Here is a 15,854-nt window from a genome sequence, read left to right as displayed (position 1 = left end):
ATCAACCATTAGATATTTGATCTAATGGTCAAGAATAAAATATCCATACATGGGTAATACCCATTAATAGCATACCCATATATATAAATATATATATATATATACTAGTAAAAAGTTACGTGCGAGGCACGTATACTAAATTTTATGCTAGTTTTTTTCTATGTTATTTGAAAGTGATACAATTAAAAATTAAAGAAAAAATATTTTTAGTTATTAGGTGAGATTATTATTATGTGTATAGAAAGAAATCACAAATTAATTAATCTTATAATCTTAACTTTAATCAAATAGGGTTCTAGATATATGAACAATAAATAATTACGTAGAAATTAAAAATAATTATTTGAATAAAGAATTCAATATACACAGTTATATATATGAATCTCATTAATCAAAAATATTCAATATATGAACAATAATTTGTCACGCTATATGTTTTCTAATAAAAAAATCCACCTCCTCATAGTCAAAAATAAATAGGCTAATTAGGATTTTTGCCTCCTGAATTTTGACATGTACCAAATCATGCTCCCTAAATTTTCAAGGTCGTTAAAAATACCCCCTGAACTATTGAGATCGTTGTATTTAAGGACTTTTGTCAAATTTCATTCAATTTTACTATTTCAGAGTTGTTTATGTACTAAACCATGCTCCCCAGACTTTAATATCTACCAAATCGTAACCCTCGAACTTTGACGTGTACTAAATCATGCCCTCTGAATTTTCATCCATGTTAGACTTTTTTACTAAAATTGGAAAAAAGTCCTTAAATCCAACAATCTCAATAGTTCAGGGGGCATTTTTAACGACCTTAAAAGTTCAGGGGGCATAATTTGGTACATGTCAAAGTTCAGGGGGCGAAAATCTTAATTAGCCAAATAAATAATACATGTAATACAAACCTTTGTAATAGAGTACCTAAAAGAAACAAAACTTCAGTTACCATAATCGGAAAAGGTTTAAGTGAACTAATATATAATGACTAAGAAGATCTAAATTACAAAATGAAAATAACATGTCTATATGAGTATGATTTTTTTGCTATATTAGTATGATTGATCTAAGAGAAAATAGATAAACCTATAAACATATAAATATACTTAATATTAATTTTGACAAAGAAACAATTCAATTATAAATAATTCTAAATATCAGCTTGACAATTTCAACACACTAATTACTCATTAAATAGCCATAATGTATACATCATGATAAATTTATTTTATTTGATATCAAATGATAAAGATTATTGAGATTTTTCAGCCATGAAAACACACTATGATCAAAAAATAATGGTCTGAACACAAAAATTGTAAAAATCAAAATATGAATAAATTAGCATCATCAACAAAAGGAAAATTAAAGGGAAGAGACTTCATAATTACGTGACAAATAATTATTAATTGAATTAAAAAGTGGATTAATCAATATATGAACAATAATTTGAATTAATCTTATAATCTTAACTTTAATCAAATAGGGTTTATAAAAGAGGCATAAATAATCAAATAGGATTAGAAATACGGTAATTAAAGAAAATCTAGAACCCTATTTCTTTTTGTTGGATTTAATGGAATATATTTTATTTTTATTTTATTATATATATAAATAAAAAGTGACTCATGAATTTCTCATAAACCATTTTATTTTTAATAATAAACTATCTTATTTTTAATATAAATAAAAGGTCACCCCATGAATTTCTCAAAAACTAAGAATTCTGTTATATAGGCACACTTTATATAGAATAGATATAGATAGATAGATATTTTTAGTATAAAACATCCATAAGAAAAATGGTGGTAACGTCGTATTTTTCTCATTTTTTAATTATTTTTTCTAATTTTTATCAAATATGCATTTAAATTATATCTATATATACAATAAAACATTATGAAAAAAGAATCTATATACCAATAAAATATTTAGAAACAACAAACTAAAAATATTATTCCTAATTAACACATAATATTATACTATATACTCTATTATAATACACACTAATTTTTTTCTCTATGCTACACTATTTTTTTTTTTCGAAATCTCTTATTCATTTGTTAATTTATTTTTTTTATTAGGCAAGTTACCTTCCCTAAAGTGTAGCACTTTTTTTTTACATGATTAATATAACTATCATTTTTATCAAAAAATATATATATAAATATATTCTAGTACATTTTTATATTAATTTCCCTTCAATTTATTTTTTAAAATAAATTAAGTACAAAGTACAATTACAAATATTGTATAGTGAGTTTTTTTTAAAAAAAAAATTATAGATTCAATATTGTATAATGATTTATGTAGACATAACAGTGACTACAAGTGAGGTTCGGTCATGACAACATGTTAAATATAATGACGACGACTAATGATCAGACTATGAAGATGATAAACCAACAATATTTTAATTTTTTTCTACACTTCTTTATTTATTTATTTATTTTAAATTATTAAAAAAAATAATTAATAATATGGTGAATAGACTTGAAAATGTAGTTGGAGTTTTATGTTTTACTAAATAAAATTATTAATAATATGCAATTTAGATGATATAATTTCAATGTTATTATATATTAGAATATTTTTTAAATTATTATTTATTACCTTGATAAATAATTATTTTTCTCAATTATTATATTAAAAAATTATAACTGCCGCGCGAAGAGCGGCTATATTAACTAGTTTCTTATATAATTATTACAATATAATCTTTGAAAAAAAAACAAAGTAGATTCGGTCAAATAATACAAAGTTAGAAATGAGGAAACTTAAATTTAGTGTTAAATCAACACAAAAAAGAAAAAAAAAAACTATTTCAACACTAAATATTTTTTTAATTCCAACCAACACTAAAAATTACACCAAATTTATATTATTTATTATTTTATTTATATAATAAAATATTTTAATATTAAATATATATATAATTATTTAGTTTTTCTTCTTAAAATTATTAAAACTTTTTTTTTAAAAAAAAATAGCATGGTCTATAGTTTTCCACTAAATTTGGTGAGACACTGTAGATAAAGTTATTTATGAGTATAACTCTAGTGTTCTATTAGAGTAAATATAATGTAAAACTACACTATATTTAGTGTTTTAGAGTTCGGTTAGGGTTCGTTTGGTACGCCGTATAAGGGTTGTATTCTATTAAATAATAAATAACACTATGTTTTGATTAAGCAATGTATTGTATTAATTATTACGACCAAATTTTTTAATACAATGTATGTTGTATTATTTAATACAAAAAAAATGGTCCGTATTAGATTGTATTATAATATTTACAAAGAATTTAGGGTCAACACCAATCTCCGACCCAGACCCCGACCCGGACCCAGACCCCTGACCCGGGACCCGAACCCAGTACCCGGGACCTAGGACCCAGACCCGTAGTTGGTGTTTGGATCGAGTGTATTAAAAATATATTATAACTTTACACAATCAATTAATACAAGTCAATACCAAATATTGTATTATATTAAATAATACTAATATAATTCCCACTCGAAACTTTCTGGATAATATTATTAGTTTTCCTTCCTTTCTAGCTGGTAATGGCAGTTCTGGATCTCATTTTCTTAGTCCTTATACTAGCTCTTCGGTTATGATTCCTACCCCTCTTAATCCTAACTTTGATAATGCTTTGTCTGCTGGCCTTGTGTTGCGTCCCTCTGCTTTCACCTCTTACTCCACTGATTCTTTGGTGGTTGCCACTACTGTTGGTCCTATGGAGGTGGTCTCTGGTGCTTTGAGCACTATGGCTCCTACTGAGATGATGCCTGCTTCGAGTGGACCTGCTGCTGCTGTTGGAGATACTGCTGCTGGTGGACAGCCGGACCCTTTGGTTCGTGGGAAAGGGCTGGCTTCAGCTTCGGGTGTCAAAAGGCCCTCTTTCCTTCCACAGCAAGTGGTTGTTGGCAGCTCTGTTAGGTCTCAATTGAAGAGAGCTCGTGCTGGAGATAGGGAGGATGGTTCTTCATCTGCTTCAACTGATATGGAACAGGCGGGTGGTGCCATGCACACCCGCCCAGAAAAATGAGACTTATTAGTTGGAATGCACGTGGTTTGGGGAGTACACGTGCATTCCGAAGGCTCTCCCTACTTGTGAAAAATCATTGTCCTGATCTTCTTTTTTTGATTGAAACTAGGTTGTCGGCTGGTTCTGTTGATAGGGTTAGAAATGGTCTTGGTTTTGACCATGGTTTTGAGGTCCCTAGGAAGTATTTTGGGGGGGGCCTTTTACTTTTGTGGAAGGACAATCTTTTTGTTAATATTATAAATTTCTCTTGTAATCATATTGACTGTACAATCAGTTTTAATGATAATGAAGGTTTTCATTTAGTTGCTTCTATGGCTCTCCTGTTTCTTCTCAAAGGCATTTTACTTGGAATTTAATTGATAAATTATTTTATAATGCTCCTACTCTTCCTTGGCTTATAATGGGTGACTTGAATAGTTTTTTATCCTATGATGATAAAGAGGGTAGTACTTATTATGATAATAAGGATATGGATGCTTTTTCAAATTTTCTTACTAAGTTTCACCTCTCTCCGTTGCCTTGTGTGGGAAATAAATTTACTTGGAAAAATAGTTCTGTTAAGGAGCGTCTTGATTGGGCTATTATCTCAGATTCTTGGAGTGAAATTTTCCCTGATGCTGTTTTGCATCATCTTCCTTTTTTTGGCTCTGATCATCGGGCTTTGAAGCTTATTCTTAAGGATGATAGCTGTAATTCTTCTTCTAAGCGTAATAGACGATTTCTTTTTGAGAATGTTTGGTTGGAGAATCCAGCATTTTTCTCTTTAGTCAAGGACACTTGGGATTGTGGCCTTTCTAGCCAGAGTTCTAGAAATCCTTTTCAAAATTTTTTGTCCAAACAGGATCTGTGTATTTCTGCTCTTCAGAGCTGGAATAAAAATTTGAATCTTTCTCTCAAGTCTCGTATTTCTGATCTCCAGCACGAAATTGCTCGCATTCAAGATCTTCCTTTTACTGATCAGGATAACCAGTTTCGACTTCAATGTCTTCAATCTCAGCTTGATGCTCTCCTTTATAAGGAAGAGATTTATTGGAAGCAGAGATCTAGAACCCATTGGTTGAAAGCGGGAGATAAAAATACTAAGTTCTTTCATCGTTTTGCTTCTAAACGAAAAAAGAATAATACCATTAAGTTCCTCAAAGATGATAATCAAAGAATTGTTTCTAGTCATAGTGATATGAGTAACCTGCTTGTTTCTTATTTCAATGATTTGTTTAGTTCTCCTGGTAGTGATGCTGATGCTGTGCATCTCATTTTGGATTGTTTGGGCCCTCCTTTGGATGACCTTGACTATGCTTTCCTGGATGCACCTTTTTCTACTAAAGAAGTAAGGAGAGCCCTGTTTAACCTTTCTGGGGATAAGGCCCCTGGTTTGGATGGGCTAAATGCTTATTTTTATCAAAAGAATTGGTCCACTCTTGGAATAGACTTTGCTAGGGCTGTTCTTTCTTGTCTTAATGAGGGGATTGATTTCTCAGTTGTAAACACTACTCTTATCTCTCTCATTCCTAAAAAACAGAATGCCCATACACTTAAGGATTTCAGACCTATAAGTCTTTGTTCGACCTTTTATAAGGTTATTTCTAAGGTGTTGGCTAATCGGTTAAAGGTTGTTTTGGATAAAATTATTTCCCCCTATCAAAGTGCTTTTGTCTCTGGTCGGGTCATTTTTGATAATATTCTTATTGCCCAGGAAATTATACATGCTATCAATTCTAGGAAAAGTGGGAAGATTGGGTGGGCTGCTCTTAAATTGGACATGTCCAAGGCTTTTGACCGTGTTGATTGGCATTATTTAGAGAGTGTCATGTTTCATTTCAATTTTCCTCCCCGATTTGTTTCTCTTATTATGAAATGTATTACTGCTACCTCACTTTCTTTTTTGATTAATGGCTCTGTATGTGGTTCCATTCAGCCTTCTAGGGGTATCAGGCAAGGGGACCCTCTGTCCCCTTATCTTTTCATTCTTTGTGCCGAGGGCCTTTCTGCTCTGTTAAGAGCCAAACAAGATAATGGTATGCTTAAGGGAGTTGCTATTTCTTGAACTGCCCCATCTCTTTCTCATCTATTTTTTGCTGATGATAGTCTCATTTTTTGTACTGCTAATAGAGCGTCCTGTTCAGCCCTTCAAGAGGTTTTTGATGTTTATTCTAAGGCTTCGGGACAAGTTATTAATTTTGCTAAGTCTTCTATTTTGTTTTCTCCTAATACTCTGTCTGATATTCGTGCTACTTTCTTTAATGCGTTTAATCTTGAGGATCGACCCTTCATATGTAAATATTTAGGACTTCCGCAGTGCTTATCTAGATCTAAGTATCATTCTTTTGCTTTTTTGAAGGATAAGGTTAATTCTGTGCTGAGAGGGTGGTCGGTTAAATGTTTTTCTAGGGCTGGTAAAGAGGTTCTTCTGAAGGCTGTCATTCAAGCTATTCCAGCTTATGCCATGGCTTGTTTCCGTCTACCTGTTAAATTATGTAAGGGGATCGAAGCTGTGATGGCCAGATTCTGGTGGGGTTCAGTTGGAAATTCTCATAAGATACATTGGAAGTCTTGGAAATCGTTGTGTAAGTCAAAGTTTTTGGGGGGATTAGGTTTTAGATCTCTTGTTCATTTTAATCAAGCAATGCTTGCTAAGCAAGCTTGGCGTATTTTAAAAAATCCTTCTTCTCTCCTTGCTCAGGTACTCCATGCCAGATATTTTCCCCGTAGTTCTTTTCTTCAGGCTAAGTCTGGTCACAATCCTTCCTTCTCTTGGAGGAGCATTTTATGGGGTAGAGAGTTGTTAAATTTGGGTCTTTTATGGAAGGTTGGTGATGGTAGTGATATTCGAACTATTGAGGACCATTGGATTCCTAATAATAGATTTAAATTCTTCTCTGATAACTTGCCTCCTTCCCCTTTTTTGTCTTATTTTATTACTGCTTCTGGGGATTGGGATGTTGCTAAGCTAACCAATTGTTTTTCTGCTCCTTTGGTTGATGAGATTCTTAGTGTTCCTGTGTTAGGTGAGTTTGGCAAGGATGATATTATCTGGGGTCATCATAGTTCGGGGGAGTTTACGGTTAAAACTGCCTATCACCTTGCCTTTTCCTCTCAAGATCTTCCTTCCTCCTCTTCTTTCTTTGCTTCTAAAAAGTTTTGGTCAAAAATTTGGAATTCTAAAATTCCTCCAAAAGTTAAAGTTTTTATTTGGCGAATGCTTTCTAATGCTCTTCCTGTTTCTTTCTCTCTAAATAAAAGATGTGTTATTGATTCTCCTTTATGTCCATTATGTAAAATTCATCCTGAGACGGTCAAGCATGCTTTACTAGATTGTTCCAGATCAAGGAAAGCTTGGAAGTCTTCAAGGTTTGTCTCCTATTATTATAAATATAAACATCTTACTATGTATGATTTCTTTTGTAATATGGCTCTTGATTTGGACAAAGATTACTTCTGTATTTTGTGCTGTTTTTTATGGGCTCTTTGGAATCTAAGGAATAATATTTTTCATCATAATCTGTGTAACCAACCTTTGGATGTTTATGATTGGAGTGTCACTTTTTTCTTCAAGTATTTAGATTCACAGCAGGATCAGGTGCTGCCTTGTGCTTCCAATTCGGATCAGACAATTTTACAGCAGTTCCCACCTGAAGGTGATTTCCAGATCTTTACTGATGCAGCCATTGATCTGAATAGACAGAAGCACAGCATTGGGGTTGCTGTTCTTAATCATTCAGGCCAGGTGGTAGCAGGATTGGCTAAACCATTTTCAGGTTGTGTTTCACCGATGGTGGCTGAGGCTAAGGCAGTGGTGCATGCTTTGCAGTGGGCTTATTCTATTTGCCTGCCTGTGGATGTATTGAAGACAGATTGCAAATCCATTGTTGATAAACTTCATCATGGCACTCTGGGTTGTAGTTCTGTCGATGATTTAATTGTTTGTATTAAGAACTTGTTATCTATTCGCCCATCTCTACGGGTGGCTCATGTCAATAGGGAGTTTAATACTATTGCTCATAGGGTTGCTAAGTGGGGTATTGGGCTTGATAGTGAATTCCTCTGGAATGGTTCTTTACCTTTCAGTTAGTCTTGTTTTGTTGTTTATACAAGACTTTTTCCTCAAAAAAAAAAAAAAAATAATACTAATATAATATAATACAATCTAACATAATCCAACACAATACAATACAATACATTATATTACAATACATATCACATTTTAGATATGCCGTCATACACGTGCATGACACGTGCGCATAAGCTAGTAAAGAATGATAAGACAATAAACACGACACTATAGCATTGCTATTTGGCATTTTAATAGCATTGCTATTTGGCATTTTAATATAGCACTATGTGTCCGCTTATAATTAATTAGCAACAGCGGTTGCGTGCTTGGAGCTAGTTCTCTTTAACGTAAATAGTGAGGAGGCAACACGGAGACAATTGTGCAGACAGATTGAGAGAAAAAAAAAAAAATGGAGGTCATATCAGAAGAACCCATAGCTGCAGTCTCATCAATACTCGTATATCCAATAAAATCTTGTCGTGGAATATCAGCTCCTCAGTGTTTTCTTACTCCTACTGGTATGCCTTTCATCTTCACACTAGTTTCATTCATATTTCCTTGACCGGTTTTTGCTTAAAAATTATAACTATTTTCTTTAGGACCCAGAAGGGAAGAAGATAAGTACTTTACTTAAGTTGTTTATCTCTGTTCTCTTAGATGTTTTCTATGATCAAGGGGCTGTATTATGGTGCTGCTAGTTTTTACTCTTTTTTTTAAAATAAATAAATAGTAGCTAGAACATATTCTAGGTCATTATTTATGTGGTTTTGGTCTTTATTCATTTCGCAGTGTACGTAAGAAAATTCAAATTATCATCAAGTAATTTTTTTTTTCATTAATTCCTTCATTTTTGGTAATAATATATTGGTACGTTCCAGGTTATAGGATTATAGTGACAATTTGGATAGACAGTGTGTAATTTATGTGTGTGCACATATTAATAAAATATTCCACTTCTCTTTGATTTGTATTTTGTAGGATTTCGATGGGATAGGCAATGGTTAATTGTGAACAGCAAAGGGAGGGCATATACCCAGAGAGTTGAACCAACACTTGCTCTCGTTGAGACTGAGTTACCAAATGAAGCATTTTTGGAGGGTTGGGAACCCAATAAAAATTCCTGTCTAGGTAATATTTTCAAAATTATGCTGTTGAAATTATTTTTTATTGTAAGACAATTTACTTTGGAGGCCATTTTTTTTTTGGCTAGTATGTCGTCTTCATTGATTATCCATAGATGTTTATCTGTTTTTGCAATGAACTACATTATAGCTTAATCTGGCTTTACTTTTTATTTTGTAGTTGTTTTGCTTGTGCAAAGGGTATCTAGAATCTGGGTTTTTAATAATAGACTTTAGCATCTATTTTTCGTCAGAAAGTATTATTCATTTTCCACTGCTTAAGGAATGCATCCCCATCCACGAGTCACCCACGATCTAAAACTATTGCTATGTTACTCATTTTTCCTTCCACACTGTTGTCGTATTGATTAGCTTGTGGAGGGATGACTGGCCTGAAAAACTGATTTTCTAGTTTTTTTTCTCACTAGTCACTACCCACGCTTAGCATTGATGGTTAAGCGGAGTTAGTGTTTTAAAGCTATAAAGTTACCCTTCATCCTCCATTCTCAGTGATAAAAGCACCTGGCATGGATGAGCTGAAGATTTCCCTGACCCCACCACAAGAAGTAGCTGATGGTGTCTCTGTCTGGGAATGGTTTGGGGCTGCATTGGATGAGGGAGCTGAGGCATCAAAATGGTTTTCGAATTATCTCGGAAAACCCAGTCGACTTGTTCGTTTTAATACCGGTAAGTATGCTATACAAAATTAATCATATGTGGCATGTATTGTCAGACTAGTGTGGACTTTTAAGTGGAAGAATTTCAGTTGAAGATGAAAATAATCTACATGGTTGCAACACTGTATCGCAACAGCTACTTATGTATACTAGGTGTTGCCTGTTTCAAGCTATATAAAGTTACACATTTGTTTTGTTGCATTATTTTCATTCAGCTTCAGAAACAAGGCCTGTGGATCCAGAATATGCAGCTGGGCACAAAGTCATGTTTTCTGACCAGTTTCCATTTATGATACTGTCTCAGGTTAGGTAAATTAGAGAATGATATCTAACATGTTTTCAGCTCATAAGCTTTGAACTGCATTTGTGAACAAATGTTTCGCAGGGGTCAATGGATGCACTGAATACGCTTCTCAAAGAACCCATACCAGTTAACCGCTTTAGACCGAAGTACTGATTCTTTATATTAATATATATATATATGTATATTATTCATTTTATGACATTATTTTTTATGTCTTGTGTTGTTTCTATTTTTCTCATAGATGGACAACCAATATTAGATTGGATATTAATAGAAAATAAGGATGAGAAATTGTCCAAACCTGTAGAAAGGCAAGACCAGAGAATTGCATCTAAATCTAAATAATAAAGCAAAACTAGATCATTTTAGCCTACTCTAGTGAGTGTAGTCTAGTTTCTCCTTATTTATATCCCACACACGCATAGCTTAATTTGATTTAAAACATTTGCAGCATTGTTGTGGATGGATGTGAACCATTTTCTGAGGATTTATGGATGGAATTCAGAATTGACAATTTTACTTTTGAAGGTGTCAAGCTATGCTCTCGCTGCAAGGTTAAGAAATGTACTTGTTGTCTTTATTAGATAAGGATTGGTAACTTGTGTCATAACCGCACTTTTATAAAAGAATATTCTAGCACTTCACATTGTAAATGAAGCTTTTATACAGTATCTTCATGTCAGAGAATTCAGGATTTTACTTCTAGACTGCATCAATACCACATCATTGACATGACAATAGATATTTTTCCCCCTATTTGTGTAGAGGTTACTTTGCAATATGCATCAGCACCTTAAGGTCTAAAATTGAGACGTTTTAAATTTTCTGATACCAACTACTAAATTTTTGGGTTTCCTATTGCAAATGATACTGAATTACTAATATGAGCATGCACCTTAATCTATGTATTTAATTAAACATTTAGAGAAAAGAGAGGCTAAACAGCAAAAAGTTCATTATGAAATTTGAGTTCTCAGCATGATTTTGACTATATCAGTTGCAATGTTTTACAGGTTCCTTCCATCAACCAGGAAACTGGCATTGCAGGACCAGAGCCAAATGAAACCCTTATGAAAATGCGGTCTGATAAAGTTTTGCGCCCTGATAAAAAACAGCAAGGAAAAGTAAGATGAAAATTCTGTAGAAGAAGCATTTTTAACAATATTCATTCAGATAATTAATTGCATGTAATTTGTGGCTGGATTACAGATTTACTTTGGGCAGAACATGGTTTGGAAAGGCAATGTTGCCGAGGGGAAGGCAAAGGTAATGAAAATTGGCGATCCTGTTTACGCCATCAAGAAGTTCTCTACCGTGGCTGAAGCTGCAGCTTGAGTTTTGTAGAAGTAGAATATCATGATTCTGTTGGGGTTTATGCGCTGTTTAACTAATAATAAAAAGCCTAGAATCAAGCTACTTGTTTAGTAAAAGGACATGGAGGAGTTTACTTTAAATAAAGAGAGAAATAGAAATAAAATCCATTCTCTGATGTAACCAAGAATTATCACTATCTTATGCAATCCTATTTTACGTTTCAGTGTTTCCTTTATAACAGAATCTGTTTAAAATTAACTAAACCAAAGATGAAAAATCTATACAGTAGCTATCTCAATAACCCCCCAGTCTGATGGTGAGAACTAAGTCCAACTGCCACTAGAATAGGTGGGTAGAAATTTGAAATGGATCATCTAAATCAATTCAATCTAAACTTTTAAACCATAAAAAATCCATCTCAATTTATTATTGAATTATAAAAATTCATCATCCAAATCCAATCTAATTTGACTCGCCTCTACCATGAAATCTAATTTAGTGCATTTATGTAAAAAAAAAATTAATTTTAACGTATACTAAATATTGCTCACTATAGCTTATAATCATGTATTTTGATGTTTAATAATATATTACAATAGGCAAACACTTACTTTTTGTAATCTTTGTATATTTTATCTTAAATTTAATATAAACTATGAACTGCCATCCGTAGAGTGAGCATAGCTCACATGATGACGAGTAGAATCCAACTTTTAACAATATTTCAACTAAAGTGATTGGAGGTTGAGCACTCTCTCCATCACCATCGTTACTCTATGAGAATAGAAAGTATGTTTCACATTTAAGTTTCAGCTATAGAGAAACAAAATTCATTCCTCTTCTCACTGAAGACAACAGAATTATGGCTAAATAATCATACCAGCCTACTCAGAAAGAATTAAGTACAACTGCTAATTGAATAGGTGAGTAGAATACTAGTCCAACATTTTACATAGGACAGCATGTCTTGCATAATTCAGCTATACAGGCTGCTTTGACATCTGCCAATTGCTATTTGAATCTTTTGAGGCTTGCAAAGTTGTTGGAGAACTCTTGCCCAAGTGGAGGGTTTTGGTTGCAAAAACTTTCTGACCATTATTTGTATAATTGTGGAAGCACCTTTAATCTTTTCCTGCTTCAGCAATCGAACAACAAGCTCATCTAGGAACTCCCCTCCATCTTGAGGTGGTTGTAGATTTTCTCTTAAATTTCTCAATAAAATATTGCATGTAATTAAGTCAGGATCACATCCTCGATCCAACATACTGTTTAAAAGATCAATGATCCGGGAAATGCTTCCAGTTTTGCAAAACGCATTGAGGAGTATGTTATAAGTGACTACATCTGGTTGAGAATTGGGCTCTTCACAAAGCATTTCATTGAAAAGCTTGAAGCCTTGTTCCACCAACCCATTGTTGCAGAGGCCATGAATCATTGAACTGTAAGCCACAACATCAGGTTTGAACCCTCTGCTAAACATGTGTTTCCACACCATCAACGCCTCTCCGAGTTTCCCATGCTCACATAAACCATGAATTAGTACACTGTAACAAAATTCATTAACTGATAAATTATTACGTCCCATTTCTTTCCACAAAAGAATTGCCTTATGGGTTTGGCCTGTCTCGAAGAAACCCTTCATCAAGGAGCTATAAATATAGTAATTAGGCTTGAAACCATTATCTACCATTTCTGCAAGTACTTCCTCTGCTTTGTCTGGCTTCCTTTGTCGACACAGACCGTATATCAGTGCACTAAATAAGACAGTGTTGGGCTTGCGCCCTTTTTCCAACATATCCTTCCACAATGTCATTGCCTCTTCATATTTTCGTTCCTTAAACAATCCACTAATAAGAGTAGAATAAATGTGTTCATTTGCACGATGCCCTCTTTCCTCTATAGAAATCAATAACTTAACCCCATCAACAGCTCTTCTATGCTTAACTAGCCCGTTGATAATGGTTCCATAAGTAATATCATTAGGCATGCATTTATTCATCACCATGCGATCTAAAAGGCTAACAGCCTTCTCCAGCTTACCCTTGAGACACAAACCATGGATAAGGGCGTTGTAAGTAGCCTCACTTGGAACACAACCTTTGAGAAACATGTTATCAACGAGCTTCGCCGCACGTCCCAAATCCCCAATCTTGCATAACGCACTAATCAAAACATTATAAGTGACAGAACTGGGAAAACACCCTTCAATTTGCATCTCATCTAACAAAGAAACTGCTTCATCGATCCTATTCTCTTTGCACAAACCATCCATTAACGTAGAATATGTAAACACATCAGGATTGCAGTCCCTAAGGGGAATTTCTCTAAACACTTGAACTGCTCTATCAACCAACCCTAACTTACACATGGCCTTTATGACAAGATTAAAGGTCAAAGCATTTGGAGAAATATTCATATTCTTAGCACCAACAACATCCGAATAGAATGCCAACGCACGAGAGTAATCACAATCTTGTATGATAACATTAAGAACCGAATTGAAAGATACAACGGTTCGCTTACATTGGTACTCATCAACCATTATATTAAACAACTTGACAGCCTTCTCAGGAAAATGAGCTTTCCCATAAGCCCTAAAAACTGTAACAAAACATTTCTCAGTTAAAACCCGCTTTTCACGTTTAACCTGATCCAAAACCTTTTCCATCGACCTAAAATCGCCCAGACTCGCATAGTTTTGGATGAGTGAATAAAATGTGGAATCCCCCAATTTATAGGAGCCCAATCTGGGACTTTCTCTGAAAGCCTCCCCGGATAATGGGTTCTCGATTCCATCATCATCTTCGTTATCTAGATGAAGGGCCTTCTCGGAAGCTTTATTCAGTGGAATTGCAATAACAGAAAAGGAACAAAGTTGAAGTGGAGGAGCTGATTGAAGAAGTGATGAGAAACTTGTTAGCTTCTCTGGACTCTTTCGGAACGATTTGCGTAGAAGACTTGAGTAACATGTCGAGCATTTTAGCATTGATTTCAAAAGGAATCTTTTTCAAGTTATCTAACTGAAACTGGAAATAGGTTGCAATGGATGAGAAAATGAATGAATAATAACCAATTAAAGAGAAGCCACCAACTTTCAAAGCCTCTAGCAAGGGCGGATTCACATAGAAAAGCAACGCTGGAGAGTTGCCTCTTGAAACAAAAAGGGCAAAGCATGTATATGTAATTTTTTTTTTTTTTTTTGGAAAGAAACATTCAATTAAAATAAAACTTAGTACTCACCGTGGTTACAAAAGATGTTCATATGAATAGACGAGATAGTAAGTTCCACTTACCACATTATGAGCCATAAAATTATAAGTTCTAACAGTAATACAAAATAAACATCAAATAAAGAATGAAATGATTTTTTTACAAAATAAGAAATAGTTCTCAGTTTCCTATCTAGGATCAAAATCGTTGAAGAAGTTGATCACTGTTGGACTTTGTGCCTTAAATAAAACTCTATTTCAATGTAATCTTTTCTATTCAATTATCAATAAAGAAACAGATTTATTCTCATTACTTATTTAGTATGTCATTTGGTTCATGTGATCATTTATATGTTTATTTAATTTATAAATTCATCCAAATCCTTATCACATTGATATTCTTGTTTATTGTATCGTCAACACAGTGGAAAGTAATCAAGACTATGTGATTAAATGGGTTCCTAGATTTATCAGTACACAAGGTTTAACTGATATGATAATCTACAATGTAGTTTACTTGTACCTTGGATAAGTGTTATGTCCTTTCCAGTACATTGGTTAAAGTAAGCTTGGGTTGGATGCATAGAGTATGAATCGGAAGTGACTGATATTGAACTTAGATTAGATATAATAATTTTACCGTAATATCTTTCTAATTCAATATCACATAGTTGATCCTAGATCAAATGATCTCAATCATGAGATGGTTAGGTTCTAGTTCAGTTGCATTATTTATGTTCTTTAATCTATTAGTTAAAGTCGACCAAATAGTTCTTCCCGTGACGTATAGGTTAAGAACATGGTAGTTTAATTGAGTGGGAGCGCTAATCATAGATACAGAATCTATAGCTTCTATCCAGGCATAGAAGTGAAACGATCATTTCCTTCGAGCTTGGCTAAACAGAGATAAATGATTGAGTACTCATTTCAGTGATTATATTAGTTCACTGAAATATCATTTATAGGTAACTAAGTTTTTTTAAGGATAAAATATATTGAAGGGTGTAACGGTAAATTAATCCATATGCAATGTAAATCATCTATAGAGGATCATTAATTATTGGAATTGTAACAATAGATAACTAATAGAGTATCTATATCGTGAAACATATAGAGCGTTCTAGATAACTGAG

At 33.4% G+C, this 15,854-nt stretch overlaps 2 protein-coding genes across 2 annotated transcripts; one reads left to right on the top strand and one right to left on the bottom strand.

Moving 5' to 3' along the window:
* The first annotated feature begins 8,357 nt into the window (after positions 1 to 8,357).
* LOC115697148 (uncharacterized) lies at positions 8,358 to 11,735 on the top strand. Its single transcript, XM_030624058.2, has 8 exons — positions 8,358 to 8,614; positions 9,075 to 9,224; positions 9,728 to 9,904; positions 10,110 to 10,198; positions 10,280 to 10,344; positions 10,650 to 10,752; positions 11,212 to 11,322; positions 11,408 to 11,735. Exons 1-8 carry the CDS (start codon positions 8,506 to 8,508, stop codon positions 11,531 to 11,533), a joined length of 930 nt encoding a protein of 309 aa, XP_030479918.1. The 5' UTR covers positions 8,358 to 8,505; the 3' UTR covers positions 11,534 to 11,735.
* Positions 11,736 to 12,123: 388 nt separating this feature from the next.
* On the bottom strand, positions 12,124 to 14,775 carry LOC115697146 (pentatricopeptide repeat-containing protein At4g20090-like). The gene has a single exon (XM_030624057.2). The coding sequence runs from the start codon at positions 14,496 to 14,498 to the stop codon at positions 12,489 to 12,491; it is 2,010 nt and encodes a 669-aa protein (XP_030479917.1). The 5' UTR covers positions 14,499 to 14,775; the 3' UTR covers positions 12,124 to 12,488.
* Positions 14,776 to 15,854: the final 1,079 nt, after the last annotated feature.

Source organism: Cannabis sativa, chromosome 7, assembly GCF_029168945.1.
Source record: "Cannabis sativa cultivar Pink pepper isolate KNU-18-1 chromosome 7, ASM2916894v1, whole genome shotgun sequence".
Lineage (NCBI taxonomy): Eukaryota > Viridiplantae > Streptophyta > Magnoliopsida > Rosales > Cannabaceae > Cannabis > Cannabis sativa.
The sequence above is the reverse complement of the archived record's forward strand: the minus strand, read 5'-3'. Positions and strand labels throughout refer to the sequence as shown.

Excerpts from the sequence above, each read along its gene's own strand:
- LOC115697148 (XM_030624058.2), top strand. The coding sequence starts at position 8,506 with ATGGAGGTCATATCAGAAGAACCCATAGCTGCAGTCTCATCAATACTC. Across the intron at positions 9,225-9,727 it reads CAATAAAAATTCCTGTCTAG|TGATAAAAGCACCTGGCATG; the intron begins GTAATATTTTCA and ends CTCCATTCTCAG. Across the intron at positions 10,345-10,649 it reads GTTAACCGCTTTAGACCGAA|CATTGTTGTGGATGGATGTG; the intron begins GTACTGATTCTT and ends AAACATTTGCAG.
- LOC115697146 (XM_030624057.2), bottom strand. The coding sequence starts at position 14,498 with ATGCTAAAATGCTCGACATGTTACTCAAGTCTTCTACGCAAATCGTTC.